Source organism: Ovis aries, chromosome 11 (genome assembly GCF_016772045.2).
Source record: "Ovis aries strain OAR_USU_Benz2616 breed Rambouillet chromosome 11, ARS-UI_Ramb_v3.0, whole genome shotgun sequence".
Taxonomy (NCBI): domain Eukaryota; kingdom Metazoa; phylum Chordata; class Mammalia; order Artiodactyla; family Bovidae; genus Ovis; species Ovis aries.
In genome coordinates, this window is record NC_056064.1 from 60698248 (window position 1) to 60710709 (window position 12462).

General features: G+C 48.3%; 1 protein-coding gene across 2 annotated transcripts in view; it reads left to right on the top strand.

The window, feature by feature from the left end:
- LOC101115808 (ATP-binding cassette sub-family A member 9) overlaps nucleotides 1-12462 on the top strand; it is a 60316-nt gene that overhangs the window by 29155 nt on the left and 18699 nt on the right. For both annotated transcript variants that reach the window (XR_009595429.1, XM_027974000.3), the window contains exons 21-29: nucleotides 79-212; nucleotides 874-1011; nucleotides 4593-4700; nucleotides 6379-6552; nucleotides 7065-7178; nucleotides 7332-7451; nucleotides 10110-10178; nucleotides 10877-10968; nucleotides 12123-12243. Coding sequence is in view for 1 of the 2 variants with exons in the window: in XM_027974000.3 (XP_027829801.2) it covers nucleotides 79-212; nucleotides 874-1011; nucleotides 4593-4700; nucleotides 6379-6552; nucleotides 7065-7178; nucleotides 7332-7451; nucleotides 10110-10178; nucleotides 10877-10968; nucleotides 12123-12243 (1070 nt within the window). In the remaining variant the exon portion in view is untranslated. The remainder of the gene's footprint in view (nucleotides 1-78; nucleotides 213-873; nucleotides 1012-4592; nucleotides 4701-6378; nucleotides 6553-7064; nucleotides 7179-7331; nucleotides 7452-10109; nucleotides 10179-10876; nucleotides 10969-12122; nucleotides 12244-12462) is intronic.

Genomic DNA, 12462 nt, shown 5'->3' on the forward strand with positions numbered 1-12462 from the left:
ATCATTTAGTGTTTTAAAAAATATTCCTTTTTGTGTTTTACTTCATTTTTGCTTCTTTTGATCTTGCCTGCATGATAGGGTCAAGCATTGATGACTTCATACATTCACTGAGGCACCAAAACATCGATTTAGAAGTGGACGCCTTTGGAACAAGAAATGGCCCCAATGAGTCATCGTACAACGGGGCCATCACTGTGACAGGAGATGGCAAGGTATGCCGGGCTCTGCCGCCCAGCTCATCGAGGACAGGCAGGAGCGTGGGGTTTGAACAATACATACCCACTGACACAAGCAGACGGGACAGTTCTCATTTTTAGAGGGTAATTCATTCTGCACATTCTTTATTTGTAAACTGAACGTATCACATCCTGAAACAAAGCCTACCGTTGTGTTTAAGTGAGGTTGCATTATGGAGTTTTATAGTGAGTGCTTAAAGTGAAAGTCACTCTTTCATGTCTAACTGTTTGCGACCCTACATGAAATTCTCCAGGCCAGAGTACTGGAGTGGGTAGCCTTTCCCTTCTCCTGGGGATCCTCCCAACCCAGGGATTGAACCTAGGTCTCCCGCATTGCAGGCAGATTCTTTACCAGCTGAGCCACAAGTGTTGCTGCTAAAAATCATATGATGTGTTTTGTTTTAGTTTAGGCATAAATAGTCACACAGCTAATGCTGTTGCAGTTGGTAGGGATCTAAATATTGAACTCCTTGCCGTATGTTGGGAGTTGATTGAATAATATGAGTGACGGTTCATGACACTCAGTGCTTTAGCCTTCCTGTGTTGTCCATAATTTGAAAGCTTTTCTACCATGTACTTTCATTAAATTTTATGTTTGCTTTCTGAGGACTTAGAATGCATATTTGCTATGCTTTAGGATCCCAGATTTTCAATAGCATGTAACACCAAAAGGCTGAATTGCTTTCCTGTACTCATGGACATCATTAGCAATGGGCTACTTGGAATGCTTAATTCTTCAGAACACATTCAGACGGACAGAAGCACGTATTCTGAGGTAAGCATAGTATTATCTCACTTTCGTAGGTCATGAGACTCTGATGCTGGGAGGGATTGGGGGCAGGAAGAGAAGGGGACGACAGAGGATGAGATGGCTGGATGGCATCACGGACTCGATGGACATGAGTCTGAGTGAACTCCGGGAGTTGGTGATGGACAGGGAGGCCTGGTGTGCTGCGATTCATGGGGTCGCAAAGAGTCGGACACGACTGAGCGACTGAACTGAACTGAACTGAGACGTTTTCAGGAAAATACTTGAAATGCTGAAATAACAGGGTAGTTTTTAATGAACTTATTCTTGAATGTTTATGTTTTATATGCAACTAAATTACATATATATTTATATGTACACACGTGTATAAGCACTATAACTTTAATTGGATAACAAGGCCAATGAACAACAGAAATACAATTAACTGGGAAAAAATGATGCATTTTGGGCTTAGATCTGTTACCATCTGTGGCCCTCAGTAGTGGGACCTAGTTAAACAGCCAGCATCTTAAATCCCAGGCTTTGTGACCTTGTAACAACTGAACTTTTGTAGCTCTAGGTTCAACAATCCACCAAAAAGTGCAGATAAAAAGCTTATCCTGGGGCTTCCCTGGTGGCTCAGTGGGTAAGAATCTGCCTGCAATGCAGGAGACATGGGTTCGACCTCTGGTCTGGGAAGATCCCACAGGCCACAGAGCCACTGAGTCTGTGGCCACAAGTACTGAGCCTGTGCTTTAGAGCCGGGAGCTGCGAGCCCTGAGCCCACGCGCCCGAGCTCCACAGCAGAAGCCACCGCAGTGAGAAGCCCGTGCACGGCAAACAGAGAGGCGCCCAGGCAGCAGCAAAGACCAGGCACAGCCACAGATAAAAGCAGACAGGGAGAATGATAAGGGAAGACCGAAACTCGATCACAAAGCTCCCTTAAGAAGGAAACAAGGCAGGAGGTGTTGGGGCTGGGTTGCTATAAAGACAAGTGACAGGGCACACAGAAAACCAGAGGCGCTCGGTAGCTGCACGTACTCTCATTATTGAGGTTAGTGCTGTTTTTCTTGGGAATTCTTCAAGTTTCCATTAAAGAATGTTCAGCTGTGACTAGACCAGGGACCGGCTGAATTAGAACTAGAAGACGCGCTTGTGTAAAACACGACTGGCCGGCCATGCTCGGATCCCGAGTCAGACGCGCACAGGGGGTGACGGTGTGCAGGTCCGCATCTGTGCGCCACCCCTTACGTCCCTCTCTGGTGAGTCGCCCCTTGCCTCCTTTAAATGACGCCTCGGGCATACTCTGTAGCTCACGGGTCACTTTCTGTTGTCAAAAACTACTCCAGTGCTGTCCAAAACCTCAAGTTCTTGTCCGGTTCAAAGACTTAGTCAGCAGCAGCCTCGCGGGCGCGGCCCGGGTGAGAGGCGCGCGTTCCTCCCCTTCAGCAGTCTACCCTCTTGGAGCCGAGAGGAGAGTGGCCTCGGTCTGGAGCACGCCTTGCCCCTCCTGAGTAAAATGCGGCGGGTGCTGGCCGTGTAGACGGACAAGGACGAGGTGCTGAGGGCTACCCGGCCGTCGGGCTGTGGCTGCCCCGGTCCCCTCTGCTCGCGTGGTGGCCCCCGCCGCGGGGACCTGTGTGGTGTCTAGGGGAGGGTTTAGCTTGGACCCCCAGCCCTCCTGGAGATGAAGACCCACTCAGCCTTGCAGAACAGAAGTCCTCTCGGGCTGCGGGAGAGACCTGCACACCATCCTGCTTCCGACGGGTTTTTACTGTTTAATGTGCCGTCGGTCAGGTAGCGGGACAACTGTGTCTCGTGGGTCTAGAACCTCTAAGTTAGGGTTTACCCCATAAAATTCAGCTACTTAAGAACACTTTGTAATATACAAATATAAGTAAAATATAACTTGCTTTCATTTCTTAGAATACATTTTAATGTTAAAATAGTTTAAATTTGCCGGTAATTTAAAATGTAAATAGTTTGAATTTACTAGTAATAAAGAAAATGCATTAATCTTCAAATAAATATTGTGAAACTTTAAAGAAGTTATATTTAGTAACAGTTTTATCACTGCAGTGTCTTAGTTTCGGCATTAAATTATGTGGTAACTTTAAAAAAATGGGTTTACTACAAAATGTCTGCTACCTACCAGGCTAGCGGGCCTTGGGTACCTGTGCAGATAATTTCTCTTAGCGTGAACCCTGTCGACTCCTCCCCGCCCCCACTCCTGGTCTGCTCCAATTCTACAAGCCCATCTGCCTTGAGTCTAAGGCACAGAGCTCGCTTCCGACCCCACTCATGCCTTTAACCATCCATCAGAGTGTCCTGAAGGGTCCCCCACTGTCCACCGTGCATGCCCCCACCTGACCAACCACCCAACTGGCATCAGGAGTCTCCGTGGGCTCCTCCAGGCCGAGCTCTACACACCCTGCCCGCGGATCCACGTCCTCTAACACGGACAGAATGTGATGTTTATGAACCAAGTTTCGAGTGAGGGGTCAGCCACTGAGACTAATCGTGAATTTTCCATTCCCAAAGAACATCCTTGGTTGCTCAGAGGGTAAAGAACCTGATGCAGTGCAGGAGACCTGGGTTCGATCCCTGGGTCAGGAAGATCCCCTGGAGGAGGGCATGGCAACCCACTCCAGTATTCTTGCCTGAAGAATCCCATGGATAGAGGAGCCTGGTGGGCTAGAGTTCATGGGGCGCAAATAGTCAGACATGACTGAGCGACTAACACACACTGAAAATATTCCAGATCTGGCAAGCCAGCAGGGGTGACCACAGGCAGAGATCAGAGATGCTGAGGCGGACCTGGGTGCACTTTCTTCCCCTTATCTCCGCATGTGCATCCTTATTCAGGCAGTGCTGACCTGCTGCAAGAGCTCAGAGGGGCCCTCCGTTTAGGAGGGGCTGAGAGAGTGTAAGCAGCTCTCAAGGCTCAGGGTCCCGACCTCAGACGATGAGCAAAGCAGTGAGGCAACCAGTCACCAATGAGAGCAAGGCTTCGAGCCAGACCCAAAGCCCTCTTTAACCTGTACAGGACTTTGAGTCACTTTAACTCAATGCTTTTATGTGGAGTGTGGGCTGACCATTTTTCTCCAAGCCCAGACACCTACCTACTCAATCATTCATACCCCCCGGCACTTTGAAGGCATTTGAGCTTTCTCAGTTGCGTTGAACGAGAGAAATGATTCCTCCTATATGTTGAGCTGAACTGACTTGGTCTCAGGTTCTGAACATAGCAGAGTAGCTCCCCTGTCGACAGCCCACAACCTCTGTCTATTAAAATGTCAGCCTCAATGCAGTCAGCGTAGAGCTGGGGAGAAGAGGTTGTGTGATTACGTCTCCCTTTGTTAACCATGGGAGTCTAGTCAGTTCATGCGATGCAATGGAGTTTGCTTCTTCGTGAATCAATCAGGATGCATGTTCAAATGTCCCAGCCGCTGTAACACACGACTAAAGAAGCAAAGTTGCAAACAGGACCTTGAGAAGTGCTCTGGGTAGTTAGACCGCTTCACGCATTGAAATGATTTGGTTTAGAGATCGTATAAATGACGTCTATATCTGACCGCCGTCGGCTGACGTGTCCGGCATGACTTCAGGAGCACGAGTCTTACGAGCACGGGTACCTGGGCATGGCCTTCTTCTGGATCCCCGGGGTGGCCTGCTTCGCTCCGTACATCGCCATGGGCAGCATCGGTGACTACAAAGTAAGAGCAGCTATCTGACCGCGCCCTGCTCCATGCCCTGTAACACCCACACGGAAAGAGTGAGACGGGACATATGCATGCAGACGGACGACTGAGTCGCTCCGCCGCATGCCTGAAACCAACACGACATTGTCAATCAACTATACCCCTGTATAAAATAAACATTAATAAAAGCCGAGAAATAAGAAAAAATGCAACAAAAGGGATTAAGTAAAATTTCTCAAAGTTTCCTCCCTGAGGGAAAAAAATGTTTCCTATACTAAGTAGTAATGATAATAAAAAGCAAAAGTCCTTATTTGTTCTTTTATATTTTTTTATTGGAGTATAACCGCTTCACCACGTCGTGTTGGTTTCTGCTGTACAAGGTGATTCAGCCGTATGTACACATATATCCCCTCCTTCCTGAACCTCCCCCTCCCCACGCCACCCCTCTCCTCTCCCCCCCCCCCCTCCCCCCACCCCCCGCGTCACCCCAGAGCAGGGAGCTGAGCTCCCCCCACCCCTCCCCCTCCCCTCCCCCACCCCTACCCCCTCCCCCCCCCCTCCCCCACCCCCTCCCCCACCCCTCCCCCTCCCCCACCCCTCCCCTGGGTCACCCCAGAGCCCCGAGCTGAGCTCGGTGCGCCGCGCAGCAGCTCCCGCCGGCTCTCTGCCTCACACGGTAGCTATATGGGTCAGAGCTACTCTCCCAATTGCTCTGTTCTTAGCACCCCGCGACCCCGCCCCCATCTTATGACCACGCACGTATACGTGCATCGTGCACCTAATTTAAACAATGCTTGAAACAATGGAGGGTCAACCATTTGAATAAAAGCTTGGCGAATATACGGAAGACGCTATTTGCCTTCAATGAGAGACCTCAGGAAGGGTAGCTCAGAAGGTACCATCAGCTGGCTGGGAACCGCGGATTCTGTCTGGCGGGTTCTACTTCCCTGCTGACACCATCCCCCGTTCCAGACCGGAGGCGAGGTTCTCCGGTGTAACAGCCCTAAGCAATGCACCAGAGTACTTTGGCTTATTGCTGGAAGAGTGTCCCTTTAAAGCTTCTTTTTGCAAAGATTCTATAAAAATGTCAGGAACCCACGATAGACTTCCTCTGCATCCACGGTGCTTCCGTGCCAAAGAAGTTCCCTCCTCGCGTTTCCACGTCCTTAGCGTCCTCCGCTGGGGTTCCCTCTGCACCGCTGAGCCTTGTGAAAGTTCAGCAGGTGCTGCTGGTGGACTCAAATCAATTTTCACTTACCCTGCTCTTAAACTATCCTTCTCTTGAGCAATTTCTCCCATAAGAAGCAAAGCAAGATGCCAATTATAAGTGTGCTGTTTACATTCGGCATAAAGCTCAAGAATCTTCCGGGAAATTGTGCACCTCCTTCTCCTGAAACTCTGTGCAGCTTGCAAAGCTCCACAGGGTCAGAGGCATCAGTAGCTTTGACAAGAAAAGAATAAGAATCTTCTCACCGCCGCAGTGCTGTGTAGATCCCTTCTTCCCAGAGACAAACTGGCATACAGCATTATCAATGCCCCTGAAATAGGAACCCGGCAAGTCACAGTGTCATTTGCTAAATTAGCATAATATATAAGAGAGACATAGAAACGAATGCTTTTGGGCTGCATATTTGCGATTTCTCCAGCCTAAACTATTCAAAAACTTTTGACGATTCTTCTGCTTCTTTATCAGAAAAAAGTTCACTCCCAGCTGCGGATTTCAGGCCTCTACCCTTCCGCTTACTGGTTTGGACAGGCGCTGGTGGATGTTCCCCTGTACCTCTCGATCCTCCTTCTAATGCAAATAATGGATTACATTTTTAGTCCAGATGAGTCTGTGTTTATCATTCAAAACCTGGCAGTTCAGGTAAGTGGCAAAAGTTATCAAAAGGCTTTCCTAGACTGCTTTTCATAAATGCAATTACATTATTCATCTTCAACCAAAGAACGTCCCATTATGTTTGTTATAGCTTAGTTCTGGAAAGCTGAGTTTAAGTTGTTGTTCAGTCCCTAAGTCGTGTCCAACTCTTTGCAACCCCATGGACTGCAGCATGCAAGGCTTCCCTGTCCTTCATTATCTCCAGGAGTTTGCTTAGATTCATGTCCATTGAGTCAGGGATACCATCCAACCATCTCATCCTCTGTCGTCCCCTTCCCCTGCCTTCAATCTTTCCCAGCATCAGGATTTTTTCCAGTGAGTCAACCCTTCACATCAGGTCGCCCAAGTATTAGAGCTTCAGCAACAGTCCTTCCAGGGAATATTCAGGGTTGATTTCATTTAGGATGGACTGGTTTGATCTCCTTGTGTCCTAGGATTTAAAAATAAATTTGTATTTAGATAGCATTTACCTTAGGTGACTGTAATATTTCTATTTTCAGACCCTGTGTATAATTGGCTATGTCTCATCTCTTGTTTTCTTGACATATGTGATTTCATTCATCTTTCGCCATGGGAGGAAAAATAGTGGCATTTGGTCATTCTTCTTCTTACTTGTAAGTATGCATATGATGTGTGTGATTTTATTTTTAAACTATTTTTAATAATTCTGAGAATATATATTTCAATCTTTGTAGTAAGCATGGTGGTAAATTAATATTGCTTTCAGGATGTTATACTTTGGTGAAACTATGCTCTTTTTATTTTAGGTCACCCTCTTCGCCATTGTTGCTAGTTATCTGAATGAACACGGATTCCTAGGGCTGTTTCTCTGCACCATATTAATACCACCCTTCACACTGATTGGTGTTCTACTCATTTTTTCTGAGGTGAGTAATTTCACGTCTGTTCTGGGATCATGAAATTTGCTGTCGTTGGAGAAAACCTTGGATATGATACAACGTATGTAGAGCCCTCAGCCGGTCAGCGTTCGATGCCTGTCTTCAGAAGGTCACTTCACTTCCCACAGGCGAGGGTCACAGTCTCCAGGAGGAAGCCCCGCCATGCTTTATCAAGGTCAGAGGCAAAGGCTCAGTGGTGGAATTTTGCAGTGCTCTTGATCACTCACACCTGGGGGCAAAGGACCCACTGGGAGGTGCCAGAGATGCCCTTTTTCTACTCATTCCGGACACATGAAGTTTAAGTTTCCTAAGGGATGTGCAGTGGGAAATGGCGAGTGGTCACTTGACATAGGAGCCTAAAATTCAGTGTGTGCGTTCAAAACAAAAGCTGAACCCCTGAGATTCACATGCTTATGAGTGATGTTTAAAGCCACAGGACTAGCTTGTATAATCTACAGAGTAAGCATTGATGGATTGAAAAGAAGATGAAGCATTTGACTTTGAACTACAAACTTTAAAGATTGGGAAGAGGAGGACTCCACAAACCAGTTTAAGAAGGAGCCTGTGAGGGAGGAGAAAAAAAGGAGATTTGTGCACCAGAATCTCATCTCTGAAACCCCCTGAACACTTGGGATAAATAAGGATGTGTGTCGGATGGCAACAAAGCATGCTTCAAGAAGGACGGAGGGAGTCATCTAGTGAGCGGTCTAGAAAGATGATAATTGAGAAGAAACTGCTGGGCTGGACCAGATTAGAGTCCTTGGTGATGTTCACAAGACAGGTGTCAGTGGAAGGGTGGACACGAAAGCTCAGAAGGAGCGAGCTTAGTGCAGAATGCAGAGTGAAGAGCTAGTGAGGTGGTTATAGACGCATAGTTCTAGGAGCTTTACTAAAAAGAGCACCAGTGAGATGGAAGCGTGGATGAGCGAGAATAGATTTAGGTTTAAGAAAGGAGATGCTGTGCTGCTTTGAGAGAAATTTTAGATGGAAGCCAAGTCCTTGACGATCTGGGAAAAGATGCCATAGAGAGCACAAGCTGCCGGGGGTGGGAGGGGTCCTGTCGCTAAAGCTGGAGTCTTCCAGACGCAGATGGAGAGGATGGACGTGTGCACCCAGGGCGGGGCTGTGGTGGGACGAAAAGGGTGGGGCAAGTCGAGAGAGTAGCGTTGACGAGGTACACACCAGTGCGTGTAGGACAGCGAGCTGGCGGGAAGCTGCTGTGTAGCACAGGACGTCGGCTCAGCGCCCTGTGATGACCTAGAGGGTGGGCTGGGGAGGCGGGCAGTTCAACAGGGAGCGGAGGTATGCATATTCGCATAACTGATTCGCTCCATTGGCCAGCAGAAACCAACACAACGTTGGAAAGAGATTGTACTGATCTTGGCCCCGTCCAATTTAAAAAAAGATGCCACAGGAAAAAAAAAGATCATGACCAGAGCATATGGAAACTGAAATGTTCTCCTTTCTTAGGAGAAAGGGTACATTGTCATCTGAGTGAAGCGAAGGGAGGTCTTGGGACTTTGAAGGTAGAAGAAAGATGTGAAAAATTGTTTCAGAGGGCAGGTCAGCAGAACGGAGACAGCAGTAGAGGACCCCCCACCCCGACCCTACTTTTAAGTGAAGTCAGCAGAGTTGTTTCTGTAATCTTGTCTGCTGCTCCTGTGTAACTCAGGAGAAGCGGAGAGTTAGGTTTGACCAGGGATAGGGTTTTGCCAGATGAGTTGATGAAGCAAAGGGTCAGAGGCAGCGTTTCTGTATAAAGAGGGGTCAGGACAACGGACCGTGGCGTCTAAGCTCGGGAATGAGGAAAGGGAGGAGACGAGGGGGTCTGTGGACAGAGGAGTGGTGGGTGGAGCGTCACCAACTCCAAGTTATAGAGAAAGGATGCTCGGAATAAAACTGGTGGCAGACAGAGCAAAGACCAGGGGGCCTGAAGTCGATTTTGGATATGACCCAGTCCTTGGACCTGAGCAAGATGACGTCAGGATCCTGGCAGGTCATCCAATATGAAAACAATCATCTTAGACGCTGGATGGCTGTGGTGGTTAGAGATTTACTACATCGGATTAAAGATGCTCAGAAGAGAAGTCTTGGGAGATACAGCTTGAGAAACAAAACAGATCCTTTGGCCCTCATTCACAAAAGAGTTGGGAGACCTTTTAAATAGTCCTGATGAAAACCACGCCTTTGAGTGTGTGCAGGTGAAAGGCCAGGTGAAGAACTTTGTCTCCTGGCTGAGGGACGGTCACAGGCGTCCGTCACAGGCGTCCTCCGGAGCAGGGCAGCGGGCGGCGGGGCAGCGCACCGGCTCTATAGCGCAGGCGTGGCGAGAAAAGCAGCGGGCGGGGGGCAAGTCCAGGCACGTCTTGCCCTTGGCTTCAGTGGGTCCCAGGTTTCCGCCAGCAGAGCAAATCCTGCTCACTCCTGCCCAGACGCACCTGAGCTACAGCCAAACTCAGGTTAGCAGGTAGGTCGCCAAGTGACCTTGGAAGCAAGGAAGGCGCAGTTAGGAACTGACTCTTACCTGATGCAGAAGAGGACTCAGGTAGAATGCAGACAGTCACTTAACGGACATCATTTTTTGTGGGAAGAGATTCACACACAGGTCAAGGTGCATGTAAACACCCCTTTCTCTTCCTTTCACAGATTTCTCCCGACTCGGTGGATTACCTGGGGGCTTCAGAACAGCAGGTTGCATTTCTGACCTTGCTAATCGTAAGAAGATGCTTTCATTTAAATGTTCTTGCCTGAGGGGACAGCTTTGTATGCTCTATGTTAAATGAACAGTTTTGATTTCGCCACTTCAGTTTTAATTCCTCACTTCCGGCATCTGGCCACTGGTTAACACTCATCTCCTGATACTGAGTGGGAAGCCCGAACTCTCACTGGTGTAGGTAGTGCTAGTATCAACGCATTACCATTTCTTTTCTTACAGCAATTTAATTCATTTACTTAAAAATAAACAGAGAAGCCTGCATGGGCTCTCTCTGGTTGCAGAGAGCTGGGCCGCGCTCTAGCTGGGCCGCGTGGCCTCCTCGCTGCCCCGGCTTCTCTCGTGGACCACGGGCTCAGGGCGCTGAGGACTGCGTAGCTGCGGCTCCCGGGCTCAGTTGCCCTGTGGCGCGTGGGATCTTCCCAAATTGGGGATCGAACCCACGTCCCCTGCACTGGCCAGCAGATTCCTCAGCACTGAGTCACCAGGGAAGCCCGGCTTACTATTTCTGTCATGATCTCTCAAGCACAATAACACAGACTAGGGGAGCTTCGTAAAATATTAACTGTAGTATCTTTCAATCTTGTGAAAATGTTATGAATCCTTAAAAACCTTGAACATGATCAAGCTCCTTAAATCAGTTCCAGTATGGAAGTTGCTTTTATATTGATGCTCACTGGGATTGTCTTTCTCTCCCCAGCCTTACCTTCATTTCTTCATTTTCCTCTTTATCTTACGATGTCTGGAAATGAAATTTAGGAAGAAACCAATGAGAAAGGATCCTGTGTTCAGGTTAAGAAAATTCAAATACTATTTCGCGTCTTATTTTAATACTCATTGTTTAAAGACATTTTAATACGTCTAATTAGTTGCACAGAAAGTCTTGTGTAAGGTTGCTTTGAAGGGACTGTGTAGAGTTGTTCAGTCACTCAGTCATGTCCGACCTTTGTGACCCCGTGGACTGCAGCACGCCAGGCTTCCCCGTCTATCACCAACTCCTGGGCACATCTATGTAAGCAGCTGGATAAGTCTAGGCATCCAGGAAGGAGGAGTAGCTGAGCAAAAGGAGGAAAGTTGGAATAAACACCAGCTTCCTGCAGATTTGAGAAGGCTGCTGGAACTAACTTAGAGGCCTGTGGTGCAGGACCATGAAAACCTAACCTGAAGCTCGGTACTGAAGGGTCTTGGGTAGAGACGCTTAAGGAGGGTTTTGAAAGTTACACGATGGAAGATGAGGACAGATGTGCTTTGAAAACCTTGCCTTACTCAGAAGAGGAATCAAGCTCAAGTCCAGCTTAAGTGAGCAGAGTAGGAGGGGGTGGGGAGACAGCTCTGTTTTAGGGCATTGGCTGCCAGTGGAAGTTTGGGAGAGAGGGAGCAGCCGTAACCAGGGGTGTGGGACGATGGAGGAGAGAATTCGGTGGGTAGCAATCAGAAAAGGGTGATTCTGAAACACATTCCCAAGAAGCGACGGTGCTCAGTTACTGGTGAGTGCGAGTCCTGGGCTCTGAAGGTCATGCCTCCGATGATAAGCATTTTGGTCCACTGTTGCCCCAAAGCCTTCAGAATTCTGAAGTATCTGTGCTAAAATTATAGTTCCTAGGTTCCTTCCACGTGCAACCCTGCCTCAAAAGCCTTTTCCAGAGAAGTGCGGACTGTTTTATTATTTAAAAAGAAGTCGCGACCAGTAAGGAGCGTTACGCTCAGGCAGAAAGCCAGGATGATGTGAAAGCATCATCGATGGGAGCAAGGCTGTTTGAAAGGAGAACAGTGTCGACTGGAAACTTAGAGATTTTGCTGTGGATTCTTTACCAGCTGAGCCACAAGGAAAGCCCCACAGCTACTCAATCTGTCCAAATAATTGATCGCAGTACATGCAGAATTCACCACTTTGGTACACAGTTTTCAGCTGGAAACCTCTTAGATTCGCACTGTTTTGCTTGTAGAATTTCGCCAAGGAGCAGTGCTGTTTTTGCAAACCCAGAGAAACCCGAAGGAGAGGATGAAGACGTCCAGATGGAAAGAAGGAGAACAGCAGACGCCGTGGCCGCCCCGGACTCGGAGGAGGTAGAGCCGTGGAATCGCGCGTCGGATGCTTGACTCTGTCGGGGCAAGGGGGCCAGTGTGCAGTCTTACTTTTCCGAAAACACGCGAGGCTCTTTAGTTCTTACACGTGGAGCCCATCGTTTGACTTCTGTGAATATGCAGTGCCCACAAAGATGAGAGAACCGAGGAACACACACACTGAATTCTTCATGCCTTTTTCAGAGTCATAGTTTTGGCAAG